The sequence below is a fragment of the Hippopotamus amphibius genome, chromosome 1 (genome assembly GCF_030028045.1).
Source record: "Hippopotamus amphibius kiboko isolate mHipAmp2 chromosome 1, mHipAmp2.hap2, whole genome shotgun sequence".
NCBI classification, from domain to species: Eukaryota; Metazoa; Chordata; class Mammalia; order Artiodactyla; family Hippopotamidae; genus Hippopotamus; species Hippopotamus amphibius.
Genome location: NC_080186.1, coordinates 24760451 through 24771698, shown reverse-complemented (window position 1 = coordinate 24771698; position 11248 = coordinate 24760451). Strand labels below are relative to the sequence as shown.

Below are 11248 nucleotides of genomic sequence, written 5' to 3'. Positions count from 1 at the left end.
CAAGGGGCCTGGGGGGACGACGCTGGTCCTGAGGGGCTGCCTGCCAGGGGACAGACCTCCCTGCTGCCTCTGCCCAGTGACACCGGCTCCCCTGCCTTCCCAGTCAGCTGGGGGTGGGGGCAAGGTTTCCTGCCATGAGAGGCCCCATCCCCAGGCACAGTCTCCCTGAGCTTCTGGAAAGCACATACTGACATCTGTGCCTAGGGGGATGGGCTGGGGAGGGAGTCTAGGGAGGGGAATGGAGGGGAAAGAATGGGCTATATTCATTCAACCATTCCACAAACTGTAACACCGCTGTATCCAGTGTACAGGTGTTGGTACCAGGACTCATCAATGAACCAGATCCCGTCGCTGCCCTCAAGGAACTTCCAGCATAAGGAGGAAAGTGAAATACTGGTGAAAGGGCAGGGTGCAGATGAGCTCAGGGAGGGATTGTCTAAGCCATGCTAATGGGGTGGGGTGGTTTGGGGAATCACAGGTCCCTTGCACAGCAGCTGGCATATCAGTTACTCTCCACTGGTACTATCTGATGGAAGAAACCCTGGAGTTAGCTTCGAAACAGCAGCGGGGACAGGGGTGGGTGGAGTGGAAGGGCATCTGGACTGAGAGAAGAGCATGTGCAAATGCCCAGTGCTCTGCATGTGTACTGGACATTAGGGAGCAGTGGGGACTCTGGAGTCGCCTGTGCAATGGGTGAAGAAGCTGGCAAGGAGGCTGGTGGGGTGGGTCCTGATGGCCTTGAATGCCATGCTGAGGCCTGGACCTAATTCTGCTGGCACTGGGAGCCCGGGGAGGTGGGGTAGGGAAAAGGCTCAGAGAGACAGGCCCAGCCTGGCCTAGGGGTAGGGGGATGGGCGGGGGGTCCCTTCGCCTGGGTGGCTTGGAGAGGCTGATCTGCAGAGACAGAGGCTCCAGCTTCTGTGGGGCTGTGCCCCCCTTGCCTGCTCGGCACTGGCGACGGTTCTGCTGATTGGTGGGTTTGACTCTCCCTCCCCCCCCAGGCAGCGCTGACTCAGCGTCTGAGAGGTGGTTCCCACGGGCGCACGTATCTCTGGGGGCCAAAGGCCATGCCATCCATGCCCCACCTCTAAGTGGGTCAGTGTCCAGGGCCACTGACAATGAGGGCTGAATGGAGGCTAAAATTTTTCTGGTCCACCCCTCCCCTGCCCCAGCAAGGCGTCAGGCAGTCCTTTCTGCTGTCTGACCATATGCCACCCCGACTCTGGCCTGGCTTTCCACGCCCAGAAGTTCTGAGATACCATCGTTATCAATACTTTGTTTTTATTTTAAAACAGTGAAAAGAAAAATAAATATCTCTGAAGAATAAGAGTACAAGGGTGGGGTGGGGTAGTGGGGCCGAGACTGGGGGTGCCCTGGCTTCGGTGGTCTTGCGTGGGGGGCTTGCTTCTCCCCCGCCAGGCCCTGCCCGGCCCGCCCTGGGAGGTCTGGGGGCTCCGCCAGCCTCGCCTGCCCGCGGCTCCCAGGCCGGGCGCTGCGTCAGCGGAACCTGCGCGGGGATTAGACCCCTGGCGCCGCAGCTCCGTCGCGCGGGCGGGGCGCGGGCTGCCGCCCCACAGGGGGCTCTTCCCGCGTGGCGCCCGCGGCCTCAGTGGTGACCCATGTCCTCCATCCCCACGCGGCCCCAGACGCCCAGCACGAAGCTCTCGATGTCGCACTCGTTGGCGCCGCGCACGATGCGGAAGTGGCCCCTCTCGCCCCAGGCTGGGCCCCACGAGTTGGCCGCCGTCTGGGAACGAGGAGGGGCCGTGAGGAGGGGAATCGGAGTGAGGCAGGAGGACAGAAGGGCCGGGGGAAGGTGACCGCGGCCGCAGGGACTCACCCAGTACTTGAGCGTCTTTCCGTCGGGCAGCGTCTCCTCGCCCCACCTGCGGGGCAGAGCCGGAGGGGGAAGGGCGCTGATTCACCTGCTTTCAGGAGCTCCCACCCGCGGCTTCCCCATCCAGGCCCCTGTTGCCTTCGGTGACTTGCGTGCACCCTCAGGACGTGGGCAGCTCTCTGTCCCTCTCTACACCTCCCTCCGTCTCCACATCTCTAAGTCTGTGTACCTGTGCCCCGTGTGGGGAAGGTTCCAAAGGGACAACTGGAGCAGGGAGCAGAAAAGGAGGGAACTTGGGCCACCACCCTCCAGGGCCCCACATCCCCAGGAACCAGTTCTCTGGGACCTCACACAACTGCGTGCCCTCCCTTCTCACCTGGCAAGGGTGGGCGGGGGTGCAAAGTACATTTCATTGGTTGGACTAATGAAATCAGAGACTAGCAGCTCCTGTTACATCAGCTGGGGAAACTGAGGGCTGGGGGGAGTGAGTCAGTGAGTCAGGCAGAGCCGGGACAGGTGCTGAGCTGGGGAGACGTTGAGCGGCTCTTGAATCCTTGTCTGTATTTCATTTGGAGTTATTTTTCCCAGTATGTAAGGAAGGAACTGTTCTAGAACACCTTAAAAGGTCCCTAACCCTTGGTGTGACTCAGGGCCAAGTACCTCCTCTTTTTGAGTCTCAGTTTCCTCCTCTCTGAAATGGAGCTTTGCAGAGAGGTGATAAGGATTCAAGGCAGGCTCAGAACCCCCAGTACAAGTCCTGCTGCCCCCAAACCCCCTGCCCACCAAGCCCCTCACCCTGTGATCTTGACCGAATGGGTCCCATGCCGGCGGTATCGCTCTGGCCTCCCAAGGCTCACTGGTGTGTGGCTGTAGATGCCACTCTGGTACAGGAAGAAGTCCTCGTGCACCTCCATGAGGGCTGTGGGCAGAGGTCAAAATGGGGCTGGCTCAGCCCATCGGCACCGGCACTGATGCCCAAGCCTGGAGATGCATGCCCAGGCCCTGGGGCCTCTTGTACTAAGACCCTAAGTGCCCCCTCCAGATGCTGCTCCTGGGGAGGGGACGTGGTTCTCCCACTTCTGGCCCCAATGGACTTGCTGCTCAATGCCATATGGACCGCTTGTGCCTTTGTGCCCAGTCTCAAGCAGGCACAAGCTTCTGGAATCACAGGGCAGGATGAAGGGCATTTACCTTGGACAGGACCATTCTCCATCAGCTCCTTCATGATCTCCTTCTCCTGGAGGGTGAAGGGGTGGGGAGGAGAGTATTCATCAGGCATGAGGCTCCAGGCTTTGGCCAACCTTCTAACTCTCCTGCTTTTGCCCCCTCACCCAAGTGCAGACTTACGTTGGAGCCGAGGCGGTAGGCAGGAGTGACCTGGTAGATGTCATTGGCATGGACATAGCTATTGGGGCAGCGGGCGGTGGCCTGGCGCTTGCCCCGACCCATGGCCCGACTGTGCATCATGCAGCGGGGGGCGGGGCCAGCCTCATCCCGCCCATGGCCCGAGAGCGGGTAGCAGTGGTCAGACACAACCCTGCAGGGGCAGCAGGAGGGAGCGGGGACAGGGTGAGCACGGGGCAGTCTGGCCCAGGCCCTTCCTGCAGGGTTTTGCTTCCTAAGACCCCTGCCTCATGCCCTCTTCCCTGCCCACACCCCCTGCTGCTCACCCTCGACGGCGCAGGAACCACCAGGCACCATCCAGTCGCCCACCGCGGCAACCCTGCTGGTTGTGTGTGTCACAAGACAGCAGGTTCTGGGGCGACAGGACAGGTGTCATATGTCCCAGAGAATGGATGGAGACTCGATCAGATGCCACGGCTGGTGGGGGGAGGTATAGGGACGGTCAGGGGGCTCAGGCCCTGGCCCTCCTTTCCCACCTGGCCAGCTTCTGCCCTTGAACATACCTGCTGTGGAGAAGGCCCAGGAGCCTGCACAGTTGCCCTGGTCAAGAGGGTCATGGATCAGGTTGGGCCACTTCTCCGAGGCCTCGAAGGCTCTGGGCAGCACCTCCCCTGGGCCCAGCACTGTCTGCAAGGAAAAGGTCACTCTGTCTGCCTCCTGCCTCTGCCCCAGCCTGCCCCTCAGGGGCCCTAGGCACTGGAGGTCTCCCAAGAGTTCAGGCCCTTCTGCAGTTTGGTCTTGAGCCCTCCTGCTGCTGAGAGAGTCCAGCAACCTCCATGGTGACCCAGAGGAAGGCCCAGGCACCATTTAGTGCCTCCCTAGTGTCAGGTGGTGGGTGACTAGTCCCGTTTTACAGGTGAGGCCATTGAAACCAGGGACAGGGAAGTGGCTGGGCCACTTTCCATCCTCAACCTCTGCCTCTTTCCTCCTCTGCACCTTCTGATCTACCACATCCTTCTTCCCACCAGGACCTTGGGCTTCAGGCCCCAAAGGGCAGGGGAGGGAAGAAGCAATAAGGTCCCGTGACTGGGCAGGCTGCCAAGGCAAACAGCAGGAGGCAGAAAATAGCCAGAGGCCCAGGGGAGTAAGGGCAGGGGCAGGGTCTGGTCACCTCAGCCTTGAGCTGAACTCCCTCTGCAGGGAGGGCCGCTCTGGCCAGCCACCGCCTCCTCCCTGCTGGCCACTGATGGACGGAGCCTCCGGCATGTGCCCCAGCCCTGTCCCGCTGAAGCTCCCCTTCCTCACCCTTTGATTGTCCTGGGTCTGGTTCCCATTTCTCCCTCTAGAGGGTCCCACTGGTGGGAAGGGATAAACCCCCTCTTCCCTCGGGGTTCTGCTGAGATGGCGTTTGTTTCCGAGAATTGCTGCTCTCTGGCCAAAGCTGGAGGAGTGTCTGTCCCTCCCTTCCCAAAATACCAAGCTGACCTCCTGGCCCTTTGGGCCCTAACCCAGCCATACTGGGACCAATGACATTTTTCCCAAGCTGGAGAGGCCGGGGAAGCTAGTGAGGGTCATATGCTGGGACCACAAAACTCAGAATCTGAGCATCAGTTCTTGCAGTGCAGCATATCTTGTTACAGGCAGAAACCTAAGGCCCAGAGAAGAGGAGTCACTTGTCCAGGGACACACAGCCTATTGGTAGGGGACAGGCCTAGGCCCTTGGAGAAACAGGGCACGGGGTGCCAGCGTTCCTGGGGTCGTAGGCCAAGAGGAGATGGCAAGATTGTGGGCAGGGATGGACTTACATAAATCTCATTCATATTGGTGACGGAGGAAGATGGGCGGATGGTGCCCAGGCGGTAGCGAATGCCTTCATCCAGGGTCATGCCCCAGAAGGCACTGTGGTTCCCAGCCCGCCACCTGAAAGAGAGGGGATGGGGGTCACCGATCTGCCAAGGCTGGGGGTCCTGGAGGAATGCGCATGTGGATGGGAGAGATGCCTACCAGCTAAATGTCCATGGATAAGATCTGAGTATGGGTGTGCCTGGCAGGACACGCGTCTCGGGCAGAAGGTATGTGTGTATGAGCGTGCGTGTGCATTTGTACACACGCAGGGCATTTTTAGGGCCTCTCACCCATAGTCGCCTTGGTTGATGGCCTTGATCATGTCTTCGTCCACTAGGCATGGCTCCTGGTCACACTCCCAATGCCCTTTCTCCTGGCAAGTGCTGGAAGAATGGGAGGGAAGGAAGAGGTGAGATGGAGCTGGGCATCCTCAGAAGGGAGGAGGCCTCAGGTCAACATGGGCCTGAAATTCTGCATCAGCACCTATGAGAGGACCACCAAATGATCCCATCCAGCCAGTGGCTTTAAATGTCAATTTCAAGTTCGTGATTCTCAAGCATATATGTGCTTCTCAGATCTCTCCCTAAACTCCAGATTCAAGGATCTTACCGCTACACAACCTCACCTCGGGGGTGTCTAACAGGTCACACTCACCACATCCCAAACCGAATACCTGCTCTCCCCTACTCCTGGGCCTGCGCCTGCCACAGTCCTCGAAAACGGCCACTCCATCCTTCCTGGAGCACAGGCCAAAAGCCTGGGAGGCACCCTTGAGTCTCTCTCTCACATGCTGACCTGATTCATTGGCAATTCCTATTGAATCTACCATAAAGACACATCCAGACTCCAAACCACATCCCATTCTTTCCTGCAGCTACCGTGGTCCAATCACCTTTCACCCGGATTACGCTGCAGCCTCTTCGTTGTTCTCCCCAATTCTGCCCTGTGCCCCCCCTTTAGTGTATTTTTAACACTGCTGCCCAAGCGATCCTGTTAAACTCAAATCATATCACGCCCTTCCCCTGCCCAAAACCCGCCACTGGCTTCATACCACAGAATAAGAGCCAAAGTCCTTCCAGTGCCAACAGGGCCCTGTACGATCTGTCCTCCTGTCCTCTCTTTGACCCCCTCCTCCAAGTCCTGGTTCCCGAGGCCCCAGCCAGGCGGATCCCCTGACTGTTGACACCAGCCGTTCTCCAGCCCCTGGGCCTTGCAGCTGTTCTTCCTCCAGCATCCTCATGGCCCCCTCTCACTTCTTCCAAGTCCTTATTCAAATGTCACCTTTTCAGGGCTGCCTGCCTGGCCACCCTATCTCAGCATCCTCCACCCTTCCTACCCTGCTTCCCTGTTTTATTTTCTCCTCAGCCTGTCATCACTATCTGACATATTATATCTTTGGTTATTTATATTGTTTATACCTGTTTCCTCATAGAAGCTAAGGTCCTTGAGGGCAGGTATTGTTTGATATCTTCAGTGCCTATAAACAAAACCTAGCACACAGTAGGCACGCAATAGATATTTGTGGAATGAATGAATGAATGAATGGGGCAGTACAGTGAATCAAATCCAGGGTTCCGATCCTAGTTGACCAGTCATGTGACCTTAGGTAAATTATTTTAAACTCTCCCTCAGTGTTGTCTGTAAAATGAGGATAATAATAGTACCAACTTCCAGGGGTTAAAAGGCAAGCTTGCAAAGCATTCCGCCCAGGGCCTGGCCCATGTGATGTGCTCAAGAATTATCTCCCGTTATTGTTCTCATTACAGGAACCCCGACTCCCCACCCCCTTGAGTTTCAGACTCATATCCAGCTGGCCTCCTGACACCTCCTCTGGGTGTGTGAAAGGCATCTCAAAATGGCCAAATTACCCTCCCCCAAACCTGTTCCTCCCCTAACATCCTCAACTCAGAAAATGGCACCTTATCTACCTAGTCGTTCAATCCAGAACTTCATGGGGTCTGTGGTATCTCCCCCACCGCCTGCCCCTCACCCACACCCACCCACTACCAGCCTCCCCCTACCAGCCCGTCATGAAAGACTCCGAATCCACCTGCCTTTCCACCCTCCCCCACCATCACCCTCCTCTGACCCCTTATCCCCTCTCACCTGGATCATGGCTGTGGCTTCCTAACCAGGCTCCCTGCTTCTTTATAATTCGCTCCCCCCACCCCGCAGTGCACACACCCCTCTCTTAAAGCCAGCGAGATCTTTGAACAACACGAGTCAGATTGTGTGCTCCCTCAGTGGTTTCCCACGACACTTAGAACAAAACACAAAATCCTTGGCACAGCTTCTGAGACCCACAGGACGTGGCCTGCACCTCCTCGCGGCCTCTCTCCCCATTTCACAGCTCTGGCTGCAATGAGCTCGGTCCCAGCTCCTGGCCTTTCCACAAGCCACTTCCCCCATGCTCCCTCCTCCTGGGCCTAGGCCACTCATGCTCTCATCTCCCTGGTATCCGCATAAATGTCCCTTCCAGAGTGGCCTTCCCTTGCCCCCACCCCACTCTACACTAGGATTCCCCATTAACCTCTTTTCCCCCCATCACACCTGTAACAGGTTGGAATGACACGCTTATTATTTGTGTCACCATTAGACTAGAGGCTCCAGTGCAGGGACAAGGACTGTCTGCCACGTTCTGGCTGCATCTCCTTGGCCCAGCACAGCGCCTGGCACATAGTAGGTCTCTACTGAATGTCAACCGAACAGTTGACTTCTTTGAATTCTATGATGCTTTTACAAGCTCATAACTCTGTTATGAAAAGATGCTGAACTGCGTCCTTCCAAGCCTGCCCAAGGCTCCGGCCTCCAATGTTGCCTTTTAAGGAGCCTCAAGGGCACTTTCAGGGAGGCTCTCATCCTTCCCTTCCCCCCTGACTCTCGAGGCATCCCTAGAGGGCTCACAGAGCCTGGGAGGCAGCCGACAGACACTGCCCCACAGCCTCCCTCAGGTGTCAAGTGCAAGGAACACGGCCAGAACTGGCCTGAGAGGGCAGTGGCTTGGACAGTCCTTTCCTGCCACCTCCCTCTTTGCCCCCACGGCTGTCCGAGCAGGTCTAGGCAGGGCTGGTGGCAGCAGGTCCCAGCATTCCAGAGGGGGCCTGTGTGGCCAGGCCCCAGAGAAGGGACTGGGAGAGCGTGTTAACCCTTCCATGTCCAGAGGCATGCTATCAGTACCAGCAGATACTGGTCCATCTTTTGAAACACACACACAGGTCACACATACTCAAAGCATGCGCGCGCACGCGCGCGCGCGCGCGCACACACACACACACACACACACACACACGTGCGCGCGCTCTCTCACCCAGACACACGCTGAAACGCACGAGTCCCCACTCTCACTGTGACCCAGGCAACCCTCACGCCAGTGAGGCAATGGAAACAGCTTATGCGTAATGCATTCCAAAAAGTTTCCTCCTCCCTGGGGCCCTCTCAGTCCCAGGGCATGGGGTGGAGTGGGTGCAGGGCCTCCTCCTCTAAGTCTTAGGGTCCCCATTATTTCCATTAAGGCATTCAAGGCTTCCCACCTCCCATCTCAGGCCTTGGATTAGGGTAGGGGAGCACCCCAACTCCTTCATCCTGCTGCTGGGAATGGTGGGGAGGGGTGGGGGTAGGAGGAGGGGCCACATTCCAGGGAAGGCCCTGCTACAGGCTGGCTGGCTGCCAGCTCAGCCATCCCTGACCCTCATCCGGTCCAGGGCAACGGATGCTGCAGTCAGAGCTTTCCTTCCTGGCGTCCCCTTCTTGGACTCTCCCGTGACAGGGAGAAAGGTTGGGAGGGGCAGTAACCCAGCCCGAGGCGGGAAGGGCTGCACCTGGAGTCGGGCATCCATGGTTGACCACTCCTGGGGACTGTTGTCGGAATGCTGGTATAGAAGTTGACGTGGTCTGTGTAAAACTTCCCATGTTACAGATGAGGAAACTAAGGCTCAGAGAAGGGAAGGGCCTTGTCCCCAGCAAATAAGTGACAGGGATAGGATTTGAAACAAGTCTGTTGCCACAAAGCCCACAAGGCAAGCCCCCTCCGAGCCCCAAACACTCACCAACGGTTACAGTTGTCCCAGTAGGTTCCCAAGACTGGATAGATGCGACCCCTGTGCATGCATCCTGGTGAGAGGAAAGACAGAAGGAGAAGTGGAACCAAGACCAAAGACGGTGGGCTGAGATGGCCAGGTCCTCAGAAGTCAGGTGTCCCAAATCCTCCCACACACCCACCCACACACATACACACCCACACACACACCCACACACACACTCACACTCACACACACCAGCCCTCACTGAAACTGAAGCCAAGCTATAACTTAAGACATCTCCTGCAGGGTCACACACCAACTGCTACTTGGGAAGTTCTTCGGTGACTCCAACCCAGATCCCTCTTGCTTCACTTGGATGCCAGCCACAACATTCCTTAGATCCTATGCCATTTAAATGAGTTAGGGTTTGGAGATGGGGAGTGGGAGGAGTATGGGGAGGCCAAGGCTCAGAGAAGGTAAGTGACTCCCCTAAGATAACACAGCACTTTGGGATGACAACCCAGGTATGCAGTCTCACACCCGCAGACCCATGGAATTGTGGGAAGGAATTCAAGTCATTCTGCTCTTGGATAAGGGCGAGTGGATGGTGGTGAGGGCTGAAAGCAGGAAAAGACTTGACCCACCTCCCAGGTGTGACCAGCCATCTCAGGGGTAGAGAATCCTGAGCAAAGGCAGAGGAATTTGCTAAGATGACTCTGACCAACCCCTGTGTGCTTTATCAGCCTGAGGGTGAGTCAGCAGGTAGAGCCAGCACCTTCTAAGCCCCGAACATGGAGACAGGCAGGACTGGGAGAAAGGGCAGGGGGCTGCCCTTCTCCTGAGCCAACTCAAAATCCCGCTGACCGAGGCGCTTATCTTTCAATCTTGTTGGAGAGATTCAAGTTAGATCAGAGTGGGGACTTCCCAGAGGCACAGAGGGGCGGGGTCTCTTTCCCAGATTCTATGAAGCCTCCCCTGGAAATGGCAATGCATCAGCCTGGCTCCTGAGCCTTGCTGACTTTGGACTTGACAAAGCGACCCAGCCCTGGCCGTCTGGTGCCCACCTTGGATGGGGGGATAGGGGGGTGGCACGCCGAGGCAGAAGTCCCAGAAGTCAGGGCAGCAGTCGGAGACGGTGCGGTTGCAGAAGAGGTCACAGTAACAGGTAGCACCCAGGTAGGGCAGGGCGCAGTCATCGGCACGGCCGCGGCAGCACAGATCCTGCTCCTGGCAGTACCGGCCACCCGCATCCCGGATGCCCCGCAGGTGCAGAGCCGGTGCTAGCTCTCGGCGCCCACGACCCCGCCGGGCACCCAGGGCCAACTCGCCAGCCAGCAGCAGCAACAGCAGCAGCCCCAGTGGACATCGCCACATGGTGCCTCCTGGGCCCAGGGAGGGCAGAGGTCAGGGGTCAGTAGTGGTGGGCAACAAGAGTCCCCCGGCACCCCGGGGACTGGTCTCCCAGCTTCCTGGGTCTGTGAGTCCCAGGGGATCCAGCAAGGACCCTGATTCCTGTGTCCCCAGGCCGGACAGGGGCGAGGAGCCACGGTTTATGTGCCCTGGCTTACAGGGGGGAGGGACTTGGGCGAGAAATTGAGCCCCTCCCGGACATGCCAGGGGACCTCCAGGACAGGAGGTGGGAATGGCGGCATTCTTGGTGCCCCCTACTCAACACCCATGCTTTGCCCCTGAGGTGTCCTCCTGTCCTGGATCCCTCCCCTTCCCTCAGCCTCTATCCTGGTTGGGGGTCCCTGACTTTGTGCCCTCCTGTGTCCCTCTCTCTGTGCCTCTCTGCCCCCTCCGCTCTTCCTCTCTGCCATCTGCCCTGGTCGCTCCGCCTGCCCCCTCCTCTTCTCTGTCTGCACCCTCTCCCCTCTGCGCAGCGGAGCGTCCCTACCTGGCGAGGGGTGTGGGCCGAGCCCCGCTGCCTTACTCGCCTCCGCCTTGCCACGCCGGAGACCGCCCGGACACTCAAAGTCAAGTGAGGAACGCGGGGCGGGATCGCTATTTGTACAGCCCCGCCCGGCGCGCCGCCCGACCCGGCGGCAGGAGGGAGGGGCCCGCGGCTCGTTCGCACCTGGAATAGCCCCGCCGTAACTCCGAAGCTGGACTAGTGAGAGGGACCGCGAGCACGTGACTGACCTTGTTGGGTCTCCGGTGGAAGCCGTTCCCTTAGGGGGCGGAACTGCAGCCGAAGCAGAGA

At 58.4% G+C, this 11248-nt stretch overlaps 1 protein-coding gene across 3 annotated transcripts; it reads right to left on the bottom strand.

Annotated features, from left to right (window-relative positions):
• Positions 1 to 1300: 1300 nt before the first annotated feature.
• TINAGL1 (tubulointerstitial nephritis antigen like 1) lies at positions 1301 to 11005 on the bottom strand. Of its 3 annotated transcripts, XM_057716577.1 has the most exons (12): positions 10943 to 11005; positions 10110 to 10427; positions 9073 to 9136; positions 5317 to 5409; positions 4987 to 5101; positions 3745 to 3868; positions 3508 to 3658; positions 3185 to 3374; positions 3029 to 3074; positions 2633 to 2756; positions 1841 to 1886; positions 1301 to 1747 (listed from the first exon to the last, which is right to left on the bottom strand). In XM_057716577.1, the coding sequence occupies exons 2-12, from the start codon at positions 10417 to 10419 to the stop codon at positions 1607 to 1609; spliced, it is 1404 nt and encodes a 467-aa protein (XP_057572560.1). In that variant the 5' UTR covers positions 10420 to 10427; positions 10943 to 11005; the 3' UTR covers positions 1301 to 1606. The 3 variants fall into 3 exon arrangements, with proteins under 3 accessions (XP_057572560.1, XP_057572550.1, XP_057572568.1); XM_057716567.1 differs by having other exon boundaries at positions 1301 to 1886; XM_057716585.1 differs by lacking the exon at positions 10110 to 10427 and having other exon boundaries at positions 1301 to 1886.
• Positions 11006 to 11248: the final 243 nt, after the last annotated feature.